Genomic DNA, 17763 nt, shown 5'->3' on the forward strand with positions numbered 1-17763 from the left:
AGAAAAGAAAAAATCAGTCTATAACAACAGGCTTGTACTAAATCTTACAAATTTTGTAATTATTGTAAAGTAGTGTTTTTGTTTTAAATTGTCAACTGGCAGGTGTTTCCATTACTTAGTCCACCACATTGAAATCAATGAAGGTAGACTAAACAATAGAAATAATGCATAATGTTGAATCAGCACTTCTGTTTTAACTTTCTAACTTTCATTGATGTAGCATTCATATTAGACTGCATTATCTTCACCTTGATGTTAATAATAAAATGGCAAAAAAGGCCACATCAATAATGAAATTACGGATGGAAAGTAGCTAGTAAGCTAAATCCGGTACAAGGCATCTCTTCTCATCTCGAGACTAATGTTATTTTGTACATTGTCCCTGATACAAATAAACTTATTAAACTAAACTAAACTAAATGTCTTTGGTGCAAACATCTCCACAGCGTTAGAAATAAATTTGATAATATTTCATTTGTTTAATCATCGTTTTTACCTGAATTTTACACAACTGTATTCAAATCATCGACACGGTACCATACAGTCTATGCACGGTACACATGAGTACCATGCAACCTACCTTGGTAACGTCGATGTGACGCTCGACGAGCAGCGAACCAATCAGCACTCGCGCCTGTCGCCTCTACACCAATCAAGGACTTATTTTGCTTGGTAGCAAGTTTCACTGACCCTGTGCACATGTGAGAGTGCGATGAAGGGAAAGCAGTGCCGATAAAAAACTTCAAAGATATTGGAATTGGAATCGGTTGGAAAGCAAATTAGAAATGAAGAAGAAGCAGACAGTTGCAGAGGACCCAACTGAGGTAAGACTGGCGACATTTATCATGGTCTAACTGATAGACGGGGCCGGTTCACTCAGTGGAACACGGGTGTTGCTTAAATGCTTTGCCTACACGTTTGCATTTCCTTATGATATTTACAGTCAATTACACAAAACAGATGCACAATACGGTAAATAATAATAATAATAATAAAAACGTGACAGTCGCCATGGTTGACGCTTATTCGAAAATAGTAACCCCAGTTTTCATATCCTCACTGTACTGGTTCCACATACAATTGCCACATGTTTAACGTTGACTCAAGCATGTTGGGTTGTTTGTTTTTTCACAGATGATTTCATCAGATTCATCTCATGAGGAGGAGGACGGTGACGTTCCTGTTCAGGCCAAAAGGAGCAAAATTGATGAAGCCGGGGATGGGGAGCTGGTCTGTCGGCCCGTGAAGATGTCAAGGAATGATCTGTACAGAGCTCCTACTGTCGAGGAGCTAAACCAGCTCAAAGAGGCCGAAAGCCTGTTTCATTGCAGCCTGCTCAAAATGCAGGTCAGTCCTCCCAGGGAACATAGAAAGAAACATAATCGGGGACATGATTTGTCAGACTGAATTTATGTCTTAAATCAAGCCGGTGTTCTCATGTAAACAATGAGCTGTCATTCACTCCAAGTACATTTTCTGTGCATCAGATGGAGGAGCTGCTGAAAGAGGTCACCCTGAGTGAGCACAGGAAACAGCAAATCAATTCCTTCATCCAAACTGTCACCAAGCTGCTCCAGGCTGTGCCAGATTCACCAGAAGTGGAGGTTTGTAGAACTTTAAAGCTTTGTAACTGACTCGATCAGATCTCCCCAAAGTCATAACAGACCTGTTAATCACGTCTTTGTATTTATCAGGTAAGTGACCTGTCCTGGCTGTCGAGCGCAGTGAAGATCCCTTTCCTCCTGGTGCCCAAAACAACAAAAGGCAAGTTCCACATGGCACCTCCCGCTTCTGTCGATCTGATCGGTAGCTTCCCCCTGGGTACCTGCACCAAACCACGCGTCATGGTAGACCTGGCTGTCACCATCCCAGCTGTAAGTCGCCTGGTTCTTTGGGTTCTTATTTTAACTATATACTATATATACTTGACAGCAATGCAGTGCAATATATTGTAGACATTGGATTCTAAGAAACACTGGTGTGTTTCTGTTATTAGGATGTCCTCCACCCAAAGGATGTGGTGAACCAGAGGTATCCAAGAAAAAGAGCTCTTTACCTGGCAGGCCTAGCCCAGCATCTGACTTCCTCCTCTGACATTGGGACCATGCGCTATTCCTGTCTCCATGGGAATCGACTCCGACCTGTTCTGCTGCTGACCCCTCCAGGTATCAAGCATTGTGTGGATTCCAGCAGTGGATCATGTTCTTTGCATGTGAATATTAAACGGCAGCTACTTACTGGGTTATAATTATTTCATGTCTCATCTAGACACTTCCAGCTTCACCCTGCGCGTTCATGTGTGTCCACCTCCTGGATTCTTCAGGCCCAGTCGTTTCCACCCTCAGAGGAATAATATCCGGACAGGGTGGTACACTGGATTGGAGACTTCACAGTCTGGTAAGGCTAGTTAAAATGTACCTCTCACCCTTTGATCACTCTCTCTCAAACAATGCCAATGCACATACATACAACAGCACACTTAAAATGTCACTTGTCATCATGGCCAATTTCATTTCTTGTTTCTTACAGAGAGCAGTGAACCTCCCACTCCACATTACAATAGCTCTGTTCTGGGGGACCTACTACCCAGGGCTCACCTTCAGTTTCTCTCTGCTGTCAGCTCCCAATGCTCAGCTTTTGCTGATGGGGTGGCTTTACTCAAAGTCTGGCTTCGTCAAAGAGAGCTTGACCAGGTAGGACGCGTACAGTGGTTCTTTTACTCACTGCACAGAGCTTATGTCCTTCGTTTTTCCGACTGTTAATCTCCCCTCTCCTCTGTATTGCTCTCTCCTGTCTTAAAGGGCACTGGGTGTTTTAATGGTTTCCTGGCTTCAATGCTGTTGGCCTATTTGCTGACCACACACAGAATCAGTAACACCATGACAGCCTATCAGCTGCTTCGAAATAGCTTGAACTTCCTTGGTAAGAAAATCTACAAACCATTAATCTGCAGTTTTTTTCTGTAAATAACATGTGACACACAATAAGATTCACAGTGGTTTTACTCACAGTAACTTGCTTGCTTTTCTTTCTAACCCACAGCCTCTACCGACCTAACAGTGAATGGGATTAGCCTAGCCAAAGATCCAGACTCTACAGCTGTGAGTACTCTAGCTCATTTTAAACCATAAACCTGGGAATTAAGTTTACTTACACTTTTGTTTATTTCCAGAATTAACCATTATTGTCTGAGTGGCCTTACTTTTTTTTTATCTCTTCCTTGCAGCCATCTCTTGCAGAGTTCCACAATGCTTTCCAGGTGGTGTTTGTTGACCCCTCAGGGCATCTCAACATGTGTGCCGACATGACTTCTTGCACCTACAAACAGGTAAATACTTTGTGTGTGTGTGTGTTCAAAGATGATAATTTTTCTTTGGTGAGATTAAACATTGGGTTTTGACAATTATCAAATTGTTCTCAGCTGCAGCATGAGGCATCCGTGTCGATGCAGTTCTGGGACAACCCGACAGTGGATGGTTTCTACAGCCTCCTCATGACGCCCAAACCCATGATAAGGACAAGTGACCACGTATTCCAGTATGTATGATAACTAACTTTGTGGTTATGTGATGTATACTAACTTTGGAACTGCATACAAGCAGCTTAGATTTTGTTTTGTTTTTAAGATGAAAACCCACCACAAGCTGTCAGTGCAAGATTTAGATTTCCTTGAATTATTTTCACAGCCTGTTCTGTGCTTTTCATCTCCCACTCAGATTATGTGAGCTGGTAAAGCTTCAGGCCAGCTGTAAGAAAATGAATCTCCTCAGTGAGTTGATGGACCACAGTGGGAATTATGTCCACACTGCGCTGCCCTTTCTTCTGTCACTGCTTCAGCAAGGACTTGGCCAGAGGATTCAGCTCCTGACCCACTCCCTCTCTCCTGATCCAGAGGTTGATATTTAAGGGATATGTTTATCTCAGTGCCTTGTTAACTCAACTGGCATAATTTGCACACTCTTTTTTTTTTTTTCTTTTAGTCTGAGCTCCTATTACCAAAGTCTAGATTAACAACATTCACATCACTTTTGTTTTTGTTTCATCACAGTGGTCTGTGGACAGTGAAGCCCCGAAACACAAAGCTCAGCCTCCTCTTTCCTTCGGTTTGCTCTTAAAGCCAGAGCAGGCAGCCTCTGTCCTGGAAAGGGGCCCACCTGCAGACAGCCCCAAGGTAATGTCACACATCTGTCTTTTCTGTGTGTGGATGTGGGAAAACGTGCATGCAAGGCCTCCACGGGTTTCAACCACATTCACAGGTAAAATACCTTGTAGGTCAAACCCATGGTGATTTTTATGTTGACTCGGGTTTAAAATATTTTTTCCTCATATAGAGAAAAATCTGCCGGCCGTACTTTGAGTTTTTGACCGCTTGTATGTTTTGTAAATATTTCTCACAATGTAATACTGAATGTGGCTGGAGTTTGCACTTTTGCACATTTTGTTGTCATGTGATTTCATTTGTAACCGTGCTGGTGCAGCGGTAATTCCTCACTAACATCAGTGTTGTTCCCCTGCTAGGCAGCTGAGTTTCGTGAGCTGTGGGGTTCTCGCTCCGAGCTGCGACGCTTCCAGGACGGCGCCATCACCGAGGCTGTCCTGTGGGATGGAAAGAGCATGTGGCAAAAACGTCTGGTCTCCAAACAGATCATCACACACCTGCTCCAGCTGTATGTATTTGTATTTCTTTTATCTTGGCACACCACACTGAGAGACAGACACAACAAGACATCACATTAATACTGGTGGTTATACAGTGGTTAGTTTGGTCAGCAAGTTTCTAGCTGCACTGGTAATACAAATATTTAGGTAATATAGGAATAAATCAGTCAATCTTTTCTTCTTTTTTTCTTGATGGTTTTTATCCTAATTAGTACGACTACTGTAGAATATATCTACTCAATATGCAAGGTGTACAAAACATAATACTGGTAAATTAAGTGTACAGATGACAGCACATGATGCATGATACACTGTTAGCAGCTTACATGGCATGCCGGATGATTTATGTTGAATGCCAAGAATTTCTATTTGGCAGGCGTTAACTCAGATATTGCTGGCATGAAGTTTTCACTAGATCACAGCCAGAGGTTGTTTCAAGCCAGAGGTGTAAGTCATCAAGTCAAGTGAGATGTTGTGAGTAAGGTGTCGATGAAGAATTTATGTTTGACCGCAGCTCAGCTGACGGCAACTGTAGTAGGAGAAATTTCTAACTTCGAGTTGAATTTTAGATTCACAAGATTAGTAGCACCAGCAAATACATCATATTAACAATGGGGAAGGTCACTGCTGACATTATAGCGCTGCCAGTCCTCCCTGACTCTTTTCATCTGTTGTTTCTTTCTCCTCATTCCCAATAATATTTTTTGTATCTGAAGTCAGTATAGATCTCCATCATGCTTGGTTATTTCTGTCACACATTTCTGTTTACAAAGATCATCATGTTAACATGCTCTGGGCTCAGTCTTGTACGCATCGTTGCAAACGCTTGTCCAGCCTCGGACAATAAAGACGGAAGTGATACACCAGGTACACACAAATAGTGTCTGGCCAGAGTGGCCAGTTTGGGGAATCTTGGCCCATTTACCCTCCACCAGTCGAGAGGGTTTATGTCCAGTGAGGGAGCAATGTCTCTCAAGTAGTAATCTACCTGAGCCTCAGAGTCTGTAGCGTAAGAGGAGCTGTAGTTGTCTCCCAGGAGCAGCATCATGGTGTTTTTGGTGTCACTTCTCAACTGTGAGGGCATGGCCACCTGGCTAATGTCAGGTGTGACCGGGGTCTCCTGCTGCTCATCCTTCGTGCTCGCGGTGGTAGTTATCACATCTAACTTTGAAACCAGCTCGTGCAGTTTAACCTTGGCGGCCAGCCTCCCTGTTGGCGTCAGGAAGCTGAGATGTTTGTGACGAGGGTCCAGCATAGACGCGATCAAAGCTGGTTTGGATGCTAGGTCGTTGGCATCAACCTGTGAACAGTGAAATGAAATAACAGTAATTAGACATTCATATGCAGTGCTTATTCTGATAATATTCGACTGGTACCTGAAACACAAAATGATATTTGACATTGGTTTATGCCTACCTCCATGTGATTTCTAAGTGACGTCTGCACTTTCAGCTTGAACTCTGACACTTGTTCAACATCATTCTCTCTTGGCACAAGATGAGTCTGAATGAGGCTGAATGTGATTGGGTAGATGTTTGAAATGGACACCTCTGTTTCAGCAGATATGACTGTTGTCGCCCATTTCAGTGTCGCCAGCACCGGTGTGAAATTCTCAATTATTTGCCAGCAATCGTCCTCCATCTCGAGGGTCTGGGCCTCCTGCCTGCTGGTGATGGAGCGATCAGAGAGCACGGCTTTGATGGCCCACCGCTGCTCCAGCAGCCGCTCAAACATTTCACAGATCGTGTCCCACCTGGCTTTGCTCGACTGGATGAGCTTGTGCTGCGGCAGGCACATCTGAACCTGCTTCTGCTCCAAGGCCTCGCTCGCCAACAAGCTGTGGCTGAAGTGCTTGACCAGTCTTCCAGCAGCAGCGATGATGCGGACCAGATCCTCACTCAGACCGTCGCTGACCGCCTGCTGCAGCGTGGTGCCAAAGCAGGTGGCGTAGTCCCAGGTGACACGGGCACACGCTTGGGCTGCCAAGACGTCCTGTGTGTTATTATGAACGCACGCAGTCACTTTGCTACCGATAGCCCAGGTCTGCACGGTGTTGAGAAGCTTCTCCGTGATGCTGTTGGTGCTGGAGTGGCTGTCTGATGGGAGTTTGTGTGTGTGCAGCACAGCTGACCTCCCCTGCCAGTCTTCAGTAATAAACGAGCAGGAAACGGTAATGTACCTCTGAAATGGCATGGCTGTCCAGAAGTCAGCCGTCAGAGCCACTTTCTCCACTCTACCTAGTTGCAACACAAGCTCCTCCACCTTCTCATGGAAGTGGCCTTCAATCAGGCGTGTGATATCACCGGCAGATGGCATTTTATAATTATGCACTGTGTATGCAAGTAGTTCACGAAACCCATCGCCATTGACCACGCTGATGGGAAGCATGTCCTTCTCTATCATTCTGGAGATGAGCTCGGTCACCTCCGCGTGCGTTGCCAGCGCCACCCCATCATTGGGCATCGTGTCCGCGTGCTTGTTTTTGATGTGGTACATCATGCTGGTGGTGCTGCTCCTGTACTTCAGCTTCGTGTCGCATACGGTGCAGTGGACCTCGTCGTCCACTTTGATGAAAATGTCCCACACAGAGCTCCGCTTCAGGCGCTTCCTCTCTCCGTAGTCGCCGCGCTCAGGCGGGGAAGTGTTGTTGTTCGTGTTCACGTTGGGCGACATGACGGCAACCTGCATGATGTCCGAGCTGGCGGCGCTCTCCTCCTCGACGCACTGCACGGCGCAGATCACCGGCTTCTCGTCCTCCTCCAGCGGCGCCCCGGACGGATGGTACCTATTCATGTGGTTGATCATGGAGCTGGTGGCTCCGCCGCAGTACTTGAGCTTGGCGTCGCATTTCATACAGCGGACTAAGTTCCCCACTTGTTCGAAGCAGTCCCACACAGAGCTGCGTCTTCTGCCCGTGCGCTTCATGCCCCGCGCAGCAAAGGTCTAAAGTCCAGTGTCTTTTTCCCTTTTTAACGATAGCAACTTAGCTAATGCTAGCACTTACTGGCATCGCAAGAATGGGGATTTGGGGGTTATTAAAAAATAAATAAAGTACAACTATCACCCTTTTCTCTTCCGTATGTGCCCTGCTGGGAAATAATGGTGAGGTGAGTGTAGGGATGACTGTGTTGAAGCCTCGTTTTAATCTGACGATAATATACTTATTTCCAACAGGCATGCAGACATCCCCGAGTCCTGCATACGGTATGTGGGGGCGATGGTAGATGACGTCATCAAAACGGGAAGTGAGGTAAATCGCCTTTCTTTTGTTGTTGTTGTTGTTGTTGTTGTTGTTGTTATTAACCATATAATTAATGGATCAATATCCAAATATTGCCAACAAAATTAATTGAAATCAAATTGAATTTATTGGTTTTGTTTGCTGATGTAAATGTTTTTTTTTGTTATGGAAACCCTACACTGCTTGTTAAATGTATTTTCCTCTAAAACATTTTGGTTGGTGTGTTTGCATTGCAATTTGAATATAGCTTTTAATTATTTTTCCTTTTTTTTATAAAGTAAGTTTAGGCTTTTTATGCCTTCATTTGACTGTACAGTTGAGACTGCAGTGAGGACTGTAGCCTCTGCATATGGGGCACTTGCTCTACCCACTGCTCCACACTGCACCCAAGCTTTTAATTATTGTTATTTATTTATTTCGCCTGTATGTGAAGTTCTTGTGTGAGTGTGTTTGTGGTGTGGACCAGCACAGGACCCATATCAGTGTTGCTTTGTGAGAGTGTAGGTGCACGTATTTGTATTCATGTGTGATGTGTTCTTCAGGTGTCCAGTACTGGAGAAGAGGAGAGTTTACTGGTGGTTCAGTCTTATGATGACCTGAGCAGAAAACTGTGGAGGCTGGAGGGTCTGCCTCTCTCCATCACAGCAGTGCAAGGGGCCCACACTGCCCTCAGATACACACAGGTAAAAAAAAACACTAAATAAAAGGTCCGGTGTGAACGCGCCTTTAGAGCTAGTAAGTAGCACTAGCAACTTTGCATTATCTTAAAAGGGAACTATGCAAGTCTGGGTGCTTTTTTAGCTGTTTTGCCAACCCTCCTCCTGGCCATATGCATTTGTTTTTAACAAAGCCGACGAGAAAGCAATCCATGGAGCGGTGGATAACGTTATTTATCATGTACGCATTATGATGTGTATATTTGTGAAGTCCTATCTGTCATAAAAAAGAGATTACGGGACAAGAGCTGGGACACCGGGTCAGAGGCACTGATATTTAGGGATGTCCCGATCACATTTTTTTGCCCCCGAGTCCGAGTCCGAGTCATTTGATTTTGAGTATCTGCCGATACCGAGTCCCGATCCGATACTTTGGCAATGCAGTAAAGTTTTTAATGTAGATCAACTGTATCATCCCACTATTTTTCTGTTCTTTGTGATCTACTAGGGATGTAACAATATCACAATCTCACAATAATACTCTACCTCAATAACAAGCCCATGACATTTATTGCAGTATTGTAAACTCTCAATGTATATTAGCACAGTAGCTCCACAGTATAATATTAATGCCGTTATCCATAAGTCAACAACAAGAACATTTGGTCAAAAATAAAATAGCTTATCATGTCTTTCTCAATCACCAGCCTCTCTCCCCTGATCCCACCCTCTCCTGCCTTTCTGCCCCCCCCCCCTCACCTCGCTCCTTCTCCCTCCCTCACTCACTCCGCTCCTTCTCCCTCCCTCCCTCCCTCCCTCCCTCCCTCCCTCCCTCACCCAGCTCACCTTGTTCCTTCTCCCTCTCTAACTTTAAATAAATACCTGGTTCTGTATCTGCCATCACGCAACACAACGGTAGTTTTTTATTCAACAGTATGAGAAGTTTAAGACATCTGCGCGGTCGGTCCGTGTGTCGGTCTCACGTGCGTTACGTCGGACTCGTTCTCAGTAGAAGCTGCAGTGACTGTTGTTGCTGCAGGTGTGTGTAGCGCTCAAACATCAACAACAAGCTGCTTGGAAGTCAGCAGTGAAACAACACAGCCACACGCACACAAACAAACAGTGAGCTGACACGGTGACACGATCGTCTCTCACACTCTTGCAAGCGCCGTCATTTCATATCGTTACTTGTCCGCGACGACGCAGCCACACACACACACCGTGGAGCTGTGCGCCACAGACCATGCACAAAACACAAGCACGCTGCACCGAATGCGCGTCGCTTTGGGTAATGAGCGCACATGACGAACGTCTACAGTAAAAGTAATGTGTTTGAGAGTGCAAAAGATGATACATCTGAACGCCCCCCATGCGGCCCGTCTTCGCTTTAGACAGATAGGAAAACCCTGACATGTAGATATGTAATATATCCGATTCCTGATCGGGATGTAACGTCCGATTCCGATCGAGTCTGAAACCACGTGATCGACCCCGATTTCCGTTCACGTGATCGGATCGGGACATCCCTACTGATATTGCAAGGTTGGTTTTTGGCCAAGAGGTGTTAGGTGGAAGGCAGAGATCCTCCATTCTCCCTGTTACAAGTTACAAGTCTTGTATTTAACTATCACAATTACTCCAAAGCTGTTTAATTGAGGTGAAAAATGTAGCATAGCTAATGTAAAAATCTTGCATAGTTCCTCTTTAAACCCTTCTTCAGTGCAGCTGTTATTGACAGCTGCATTGCAACTGGAGAATTTTGAATTTGGTTTTGTGAGTGTTTTAACATTGAATCTGTGCTGTGCAGGTCTTTCCCCCTGTGCCACAGAAGCTGGACTACTCCTTCTTTGAGAGAGAAAAAACATCCAGATCCTTGGTGCCAAAGGAGGGCAAACCATGTCCTGCTTATATCACCCCTATCAAAGGTAAGTGTTTCCTCCACCAGCTACTAATGAAGAAATTGTTCTTTAATATTTAGTGTTCAAAACTACATCATAGCATGTGGAATTATTGCATAACTTTTACACTCTGTTGTAGACCATGTATTACTATGAATTTTCCCTCTCACTGAAACATACTGTAACATGACTTATTTTCTTTTTTCTTTGGGGTGGGGCTTCATGTGTGCTCCCTGTAATTTATTTTCCACTACATAGGATGGCACCAGGCAAAATTACATAATAACTGACTGTCTGAATGTCTTCAATGCTGGAAAAATACAGCTGCCTAACCTTGAGATTTAGCTGTACATATTTATACAGCTACGTATCACTAACCTTTTATTTTTGCAGTGATCTGTCACATGGAGGGGAGTGGAAAGTGGCCTCACGACCGCCTTGCCATCCGACATATCCGAACTGCCTTCCACATCAGCTTGGGGGAGTTGCTCAAGAAACACCATAATTATCCGTGCAAGCCCTGCCCCACACACCTGGATGTCTGGAAGGTATTTTTTGAGTGTTTGTTTGTCTACATGTCCCACACTTGTCCATGAACTTTAACTTAATTCTCCCTATGTTTTTGTACCCAGGACGGCTTGGTGTTCCGCATTCAGGTGGCATATCATCGGGAGCCTCAGGTGCTGAGGGAGAGTGTGAATGCAGAGGGCCTGCTGGTTGTAAGGGACAATGAGGAGGCACAGGCTCTGGAGATGGCGACTATTCACAAGCCTCTGCTCACCAGTACACTACATGGGTAAAATTATAATGGCCACAAATTATACCAGTGAGACAGCCCTGTTTTACGCTGGGGACACACCGGACGCGGAAGGACCGCAAATAGCTGCAAAGCGCCGAGAAGCGGAGCCAGTTTCCTTTCAACGCCCATGTTAACAGATTGTGTCCTTCACACCAGACGCGCCATGGCGTGCACCTCTGCAGCCAACTCGCGCCCTGCAGCGATTGTTTCGGCGTCTGGTCTATTTTTTGTGCGAGCTGTGAGCGATTGCGTCGAGCCAGGCAGGAAGTCAAACAAAGAAACACGAGAGAATCTGGTCAATTTTCAAAGTTAAAACAATTTTCAAAATCTATTTGTGTTTATTTATCTAAACCGAGAGTGAGAGAGATGAACACACACAGCTGAGGGGCAGAAGCGCTTGTCGACCGGCGTGGAGAAATGCGCGTCTGGTGTGAACAGCAGGGCTCCGGCTCAAGCGCAATTTTCGTTGCGGTATGTCCCCGGCGTTAGATTTCTTAATTGTTTGCTTTTGAACACTACTGCATTGATATTAGAAGTAATAAGGACAGTTTTTTGGTAACGTTTATGCTTTCTTTAATGTTTGACCTACTTTCTTTCCTTTGTGCCACTATTTTCTCTCTTTTTCTTTTTTTTTGCTTTTCCTACAATTATGGTTTTCTATGATTTTTTTTTTTGCCCCACCTTATGCATCCCATCATGTTTGCAGGCTTCAGCAGGAGCACCCATGTTTTGGGGCAGTGTGTCGTCTGGCCAAACGCTGGCTGGGAGCTCAGCTCTTCAGTGACGACATTTCAGAAGACGCCGCAGACCTGCTGGTGGCGTCGCTTTTCCTGCAGCCTGCACCCTTCACTCCTCCTGGGTAACTACCACTCAAAAGGCCTGTTAATCTGGCCATTTCATCACAGTGAAATTTTGTAGTCAGATATCTGTCTTGTTTACATCCCTTTGTTCCTTCAAGTAGGTCATGTGAGTGACTTTTTTTGTATTGCTCAGATCTCCTCAGGTGGGCTTCCTTCGCTTCCTTCATCTGCTCTCCTCCTTTGACTGGAGGAACAACCCATTGATCGTCAACCTCAACAACCAGCTCACAGGCAAGCACTCCCGCACACCCCGGCCTTTTCCTTCTGTGTCACACAAACAAAGCCCTCCTGACCTCTTTCTACTGACATCCCCGACATACTTTTAACATCCTGCTCGTATGTTTCGCTTTTTCAAACCCCTGTTTGATTGTTGCTCTCTTCTCTGTCACGTGTAGCTGCCGACTACACACAAACCAAGAATGACTTCATGGCCAGCAGGGAGTCTCTTCCTGTCATGTTTATAGCTACACCTAAAGACAAAACAGCATCTTTGTGGACCAAGCGAGCGCCTAATGTACAGGTCAGTGGACACACAAATACAAGTGCACAATAAACACAGCTACACATTTAATAGATTAGCACAACCTTTAAAAACAATCAAACATTATGATACACCAGTAAATCGGAAAACATAAAAGGGAATCTTGAGGTCACAAGCTTATAAGTTATTTAGACTTTTTTCCAACTTTCTAAACATATAAAGAGAATCACAAACAACGGTGTAGAAAAGAGTTGCAAGTTCTTGGCAGAGAGCAGTCACACAGTTTCCCGATCCTGGCGCCTTTCCTTAGTGCACACAGTTCTCCTGGATCACACTGAAAAATATTTATAATCACCAATTTACTGTGAGTGAAAGAAAAATTCATTTGAAAATAAAATATTGTCTAACTGATTATGTTTCCATGCAATGAATGTTAAGCTGTGAAATAATTTTCAGATAATTCCACATGGACAGATTATTGCATTTACATACCACTGGCAGAAAGCCATGCTTTTTTCTCAGAGCTGGAAATTGGTTGTTCTGAAGTCTCTCCAAAACTTCATGTAAGTCATTGATCTGGAAATGCAGAGATGTAGTGAATTTTTAAAAAGAAAACGTTAAAAAGTCTCATGAGAAAATCATGTTTACGTCAGTAATTACATCAGCAGCCTTTCTAAGCTAACTCTTTGAAAGCACTGCTTATGTTTTTGGAGACCAGCAGGTATAGCTCACCAGTCGCTTTTCATTGTTGTCCTCTGTCGTAGTGAAATAAGGTAAATGTTTTGTGTTGTATTCCGCTGTTTGGATATGACCGTAGCTGTAAAAGAGTCCAGTAGCACACAGTAGTGTACAGAAAAGGTTCGCACACCAGCTTCCCATGGTGCGTCAATGACCTAGATAGGCTTCCTGCACTTGCCCACCTCACCTCCTCCAAGAGCAACGTTAACACTGAGACTCTCCCAGCATCCTCTTTTTATAACGGTGGTGGAGAGCAGGAACTTTGTCTTCTCTGACGTCACCTTGGCCTTAAATTCACCACGCCTAATTACAATGCTTAGCAGTATTTCCATTTTACTTAATCTGGTTGCTGAAGTTACATATATCATATGTGTAGAATTCACATTCCAATATTCACACACTCTCTAAAAATGAAAATGTGTTTCAAAACCAACAGGAGCAGACGGAAAGAGTGAATAATCTAACAAGTGTTCCTCCTCCTCAATTCCTCCAAGTGACCACTAGAGAGCAGATTGTGATGAAGTGTAAATCTGAATGAATGTTGGAACTTCTTGATGCAAAAAAAATAAGCAGTGTACATATAATCATCTCAAGCTATTGTGAATAAAACTGTTTCCTGATGAGTGATGATGGTTTGTAATTTGGTCAATCAGTCTAATAGTTAGAATACAAAACAACTATTGTATTTGCTGGTTGAATGAACACATAATCCAAAAGTCTGAGACAGATGTCTTAGATTTTTGGATCCCACTGTTCTGCCTCAGTGGCTTTTTACACTGAGGTACACATCAGACTAGTTGAAACAAATGCATTTAGAGCCTCCTTGTAATACTCTTATTTTTAGTGCCTTTTCATGCCTGCAGTTGTTGTTGTTGTTGGTGTTTTATGTGCTGTGGGAGATTGTACTCCAGTGTGGCTGTACAACCACAACAATGACCTTTATGACACTCTAGAATGACCAGATTTTTGTTTGTATGTTCAGATGCTGCAGCGTGTGGTGACGCTGGCTGCAGAGAGTCTTAAAGTACTGGAACATCAGCTGATGGACGGCAGCCAGATACAAGATGTCCGGGTTGGTTCCAGCCTCCTGAAAGCTCTAATTCACTTACTTATTACTCCTCTTCTGAGTGAACATATCAGCATTGTGATTCACATCTCTTCCTTTGTGTAGGTGGTCATGCGCCCTCCCCTGGATGTCTACGACGTGCTGATTCACCTGAACCCCAAGCAGGTTCCCCTTCTTGGCCAAGCGGTCGACCCTCCCCCTGTCAACTTCGGCAGAGGAGCCGCAGCTGGCGCCGTGGCCCCGTCCGGAGGGGCCCTGCCTGTCATCGACTACAACCCGGTGTCCCTCTATTTGGCTGAGCTCAGAGTGAGTCTAATCTGATGGTGATACACTCCATGTAACGGGGAAGGTGTGGTTTTAATAACACCTTGTTGACATGGGACGCGAGCGGGAAAAGTGGGACAGGGATTATTCATGCAAGTCACAGCTGGGTTATGACATCCACTAACTTACTGGCAATAAACAAAGGAATTGCAGAAAAGAGAAAAATTCCCGCACCCAAATACAGATTAACGTTGTTTATCTCCATACACTCTCATGCACATGACTCAAATATTTCAAGATGTTTCTCAGAGCTTCTCAGAGTCTTGAGTTGTTATTGAGTAAACTTGGCAAGAATGTAAGATCTCCTTGTCTTCCCCTCTTTCTTTCTTGCTGCGTCTCTGCCGTTTCTTACTCTAAATCTCCTGTTAATGCGATGAAATGAGCAGCTAATACATTACATGAACTGAATGAACAAGTCTACATCTAGCCAGTAATGATGGGTCACAATTTGATGATTGAACTGAGCTATTCAAACAGACGTTATGGCCTGCAGAGGATTTAAATGTCTACTTAACCTGTTTTTGAAATTAGGAGGTGTGAATTTTTTTTTTATTCCAGGTTTTACTGCTGATGATGGACAATTAGTATCTTTTTAACTGCCTGTCAAGTTTCAGTTCAGACTTTACACGCCCAACCGCAGGGAGCAATATCTTCACATGCACTTACAGAGCAAACACAAACGTGGAGCACCAGTATCAGTACAACAGACCTGTCACATTTAATCCCTGTGTTGGAGCCCCTGTGAAAGTGCTGTAGCCTCTGTGTGGGATGCATCGATCATCGATTGTGGATTTTTTTAAAGAACCTATTGTGAGGCTACACTCACTCTTTCTTCCACTATGTAGTAACATAATTCCTGTTTAAACTTGCCAGTCTGTAGCCACATGTCCTGCAGTTTCATTTGACCTGGGTGTGATACCGATTGTTCTTTTCTCCATTGCTGATCTGCTTTGCTCTTTGCTGCTGCAGCAAAATTTTTGTCAACTTGTTCCATCTTCTATATTATCACTTAACCTGATTTTGCTTTCAGGATGCGTTCGGAGACCTTGCTCTCTTCTTCTGTGATCCCTACGGTGGAACAGTGATCGCAGTTTTATGGAAACCGAAGGCCTTCATCTCCATGCCTTTTAAGGTAACATTGATTGGTTGTGCTACCAGCTGGGTGTATCTTCAGCTTTTTTGATGCACCTCAGTCCTGCTCAGGTTAGTCAGCATCTATCAGACTAACCTTATGTCTTAATTCTCTTTGTCATCACACACCACAGACGTCACAGGTGTCTGCTCGGAGCGTGGAGGTGACTGGAGAGGAAGTAAATACTCTTCCTAATGTTGAAGCGATACTGGAGGACTTCCGGATCATGGGGGAGGGTTTGGTCAAATCAGTGGAAGCCAGGCCTGAAAAATGGTCATTTTAGACGACTCAGATGTACATGCATACACACACTTGCATCACTTTGACCAGATACATTCAGTTTATTTGATATATTTTCATAGTTTTTGCAGAAACAGAGCAAGAGAAACATGAATTAATTTTTGGACATCCTGTTAACATTATTGTGTTAAAACTGTCAATGTTGTAGACCAGTGATATATTTTTAGTTAAGCTGTATCATGTCCAATAAATGCACATCTACTCTTTTGATTTTCCTGCCTGCTGTACAGTCTATCATTAATGCACATTTACAAATCAAAACAGAGCTGAAATGAAAAGTTTTACTGATAGGAGAGGCTAAATGAATCGCTGATATTGATAATTGATGAATTAAGTAAATCAAGAATATAATGTACCAGCTGTACATGAAGGTTGCAACTCATATTTTCAGAACAACACATTTACTTTCCTTTTATGACAAAAATACTGAAATATACTGTACATAACATACAGAACAGCAAATGTTGATTTTTTATTTTATTTTATTGTAGCTATTACGTTTCTTTTGGTTAGTTGCATACTCCAGTGTAATAGCTAAGTCATCATGATTGGTTAACTTATTTTCACACAAGGAATGTTCCTTATCCCATCACTATAAATGCAAAAGGTTTCTTCCTTGTTTGCTGCGCTGAAACATCGTCTGAACATTTCTGGGCCCACACAGCTCCAGAGAATTCATACACTCACCGGGTTTACCAGGAACCATAGTGAGTAATTTAATTGTGAATTTTCTTCCTCCAGGTTATGTTTGAACTCGTTGGTCCTTCACAACCTCAGTTATAATCAGTGGACACCAGTTCTTCAATGTCTAAATGCAAAGTAAGTAAGCGTGTATGTACATGCAGAATGCAGAGTATAGCCTCTGTTATAATCTGTGATCCAGATTACAATTGGATAGTATCTGAAAGGTGTACAGTGAGGTCACTTGTTGCGTGACAATCTCTCCGTCTCGTGCTCAAGGTTCGTCTAAGATTTCAGCTGTACAGCCTCCACAGGTTACAAAAAGGGCAATCAAATCTGAGTTGTATGGGGCAGCGTGGGTTGTGATCAGTGCAAGTATAGAATTTAGTTGAAGAGTGGTGTAGTGCTTGTCACAAAAAGATAGTTAGAAATGTCAGATTTCCCCAGTGAACATTTTTTAAAAGCAGTTTGTTACCAATAATATTGAGTCTGAGGCAACAAAAAAGGGTAAACGGGTTCACAATTACATGTCCTTTCTTTTCAGTTGTCAGTCACGCCAATAATGACGTGCTGGTTGATGACGAACTGCTCGCACCGTATATATAACTACTGCTTATAAAGATTGTTGATTACCATCCAGTATGTATGTGTTTGCATATCAGCAGCTGTTGACAGAGAAGAGCATTCTTTCTCCAACCAACCATAATCACAGATTTAAGAGGAAATGCATTTGAGACTGACAGCATGATGATTTGTGTCTTTGTGGACACCCCTCAGTGATTCACCAAACAATTACCAGAAGTTAAAATTACGTGGAAGCCTGACTTGGTTCGTAACAGTACCACTGAATACACAACAATAAAATAGTGTGGAGCCCTTGTTGCGTCTTACTCACTGATTTCATGATCTGACATGACTGTCAAATTCT

The 17763-nt window shown here is 43.6% G+C and overlaps 2 protein-coding genes across 2 annotated transcripts; one reads left to right on the top strand and one right to left on the bottom strand.

Annotated features, from left to right (window-relative positions):
• The first annotated feature begins 671 nt into the window (after nt 1–671).
• On the top strand, nt 672–16364 carry nol6 (nucleolar protein 6 (RNA-associated)). Its single transcript, XM_085787076.1, has 26 exons — nt 672–824; nt 1135–1347; nt 1488–1604; nt 1695–1874; nt 1997–2165; nt 2269–2397; nt 2530–2693; nt 2802–2922; nt 3043–3101; nt 3227–3328; nt 3422–3537; nt 3717–3894; nt 4049–4171; nt 4519–4667; nt 7834–7909; nt 8443–8583; nt 10364–10481; nt 10848–11002; nt 11087–11250; nt 11960–12112; nt 12247–12344; nt 12509–12633; nt 14315–14404; nt 14504–14704; nt 15753–15854; nt 15988–16364. Exons 1-26 carry the CDS (start codon nt 786–788, stop codon nt 16135–16137), a joined length of 3432 nt encoding a protein of 1143 aa, XP_085643202.1. The 5' UTR covers nt 672–785; the 3' UTR covers nt 16138–16364.
• LOC146981648 (zinc finger BED domain-containing protein 4-like) lies at nt 4663–7891 on the bottom strand. The gene is made up of 2 exons (XM_085787078.1): nt 6076–7891; nt 4663–5959 (listed from the first exon to the last, which is right to left on the bottom strand). The coding sequence occupies exons 1-2, from the start codon at nt 7582–7584 to the stop codon at nt 5411–5413; spliced, it is 2058 nt and encodes a 685-aa protein (XP_085643204.1). The 5' UTR covers nt 7585–7891; the 3' UTR covers nt 4663–5410.
• Nucleotides 16365–17763: the final 1399 nt, after the last annotated feature.

Source organism: Trachurus japonicus, chromosome 9, assembly GCF_045865225.1.
Source record: "Trachurus japonicus isolate A0001 chromosome 9, Traja_1.0".
Lineage (NCBI taxonomy): Eukaryota > Metazoa > Chordata > Actinopteri > Carangiformes > Carangidae > Trachurus > Trachurus japonicus.

Bases quoted from the DNA above. Each gene is read 5' to 3' on its own strand.
- nol6 (XM_085787076.1), top strand. From the start codon at position 786: ATGAAGAAGAAGCAGACAGTTGCAGAGGACCCAACTGAG. The intron at 825-1,134 runs GTAAGACTGGCG...GTTTTTTCACAG, and splicing joins TTGCAGAGGACCCAACTGAG to ATGATTTCATCAGATTCATC. The intron at 2,694-2,801 runs GTAGGACGCGTA...CCTGTCTTAAAG, and splicing joins GTCAAAGAGAGCTTGACCAG to GGCACTGGGTGTTTTAATGG.
- LOC146981648 (XM_085787078.1), bottom strand. From the start codon at position 7,584: ATGAAGCGCACGGGCAGAAGACGCAGCTCTGTGTGGGACTGCTTCGAA. The intron at 5,960-6,075 runs GTAGGCATAAAC...CACTGTTCACAG, and splicing joins CACTTAGAAATCACATGGAG to GTTGATGCCAACGACCTAGC.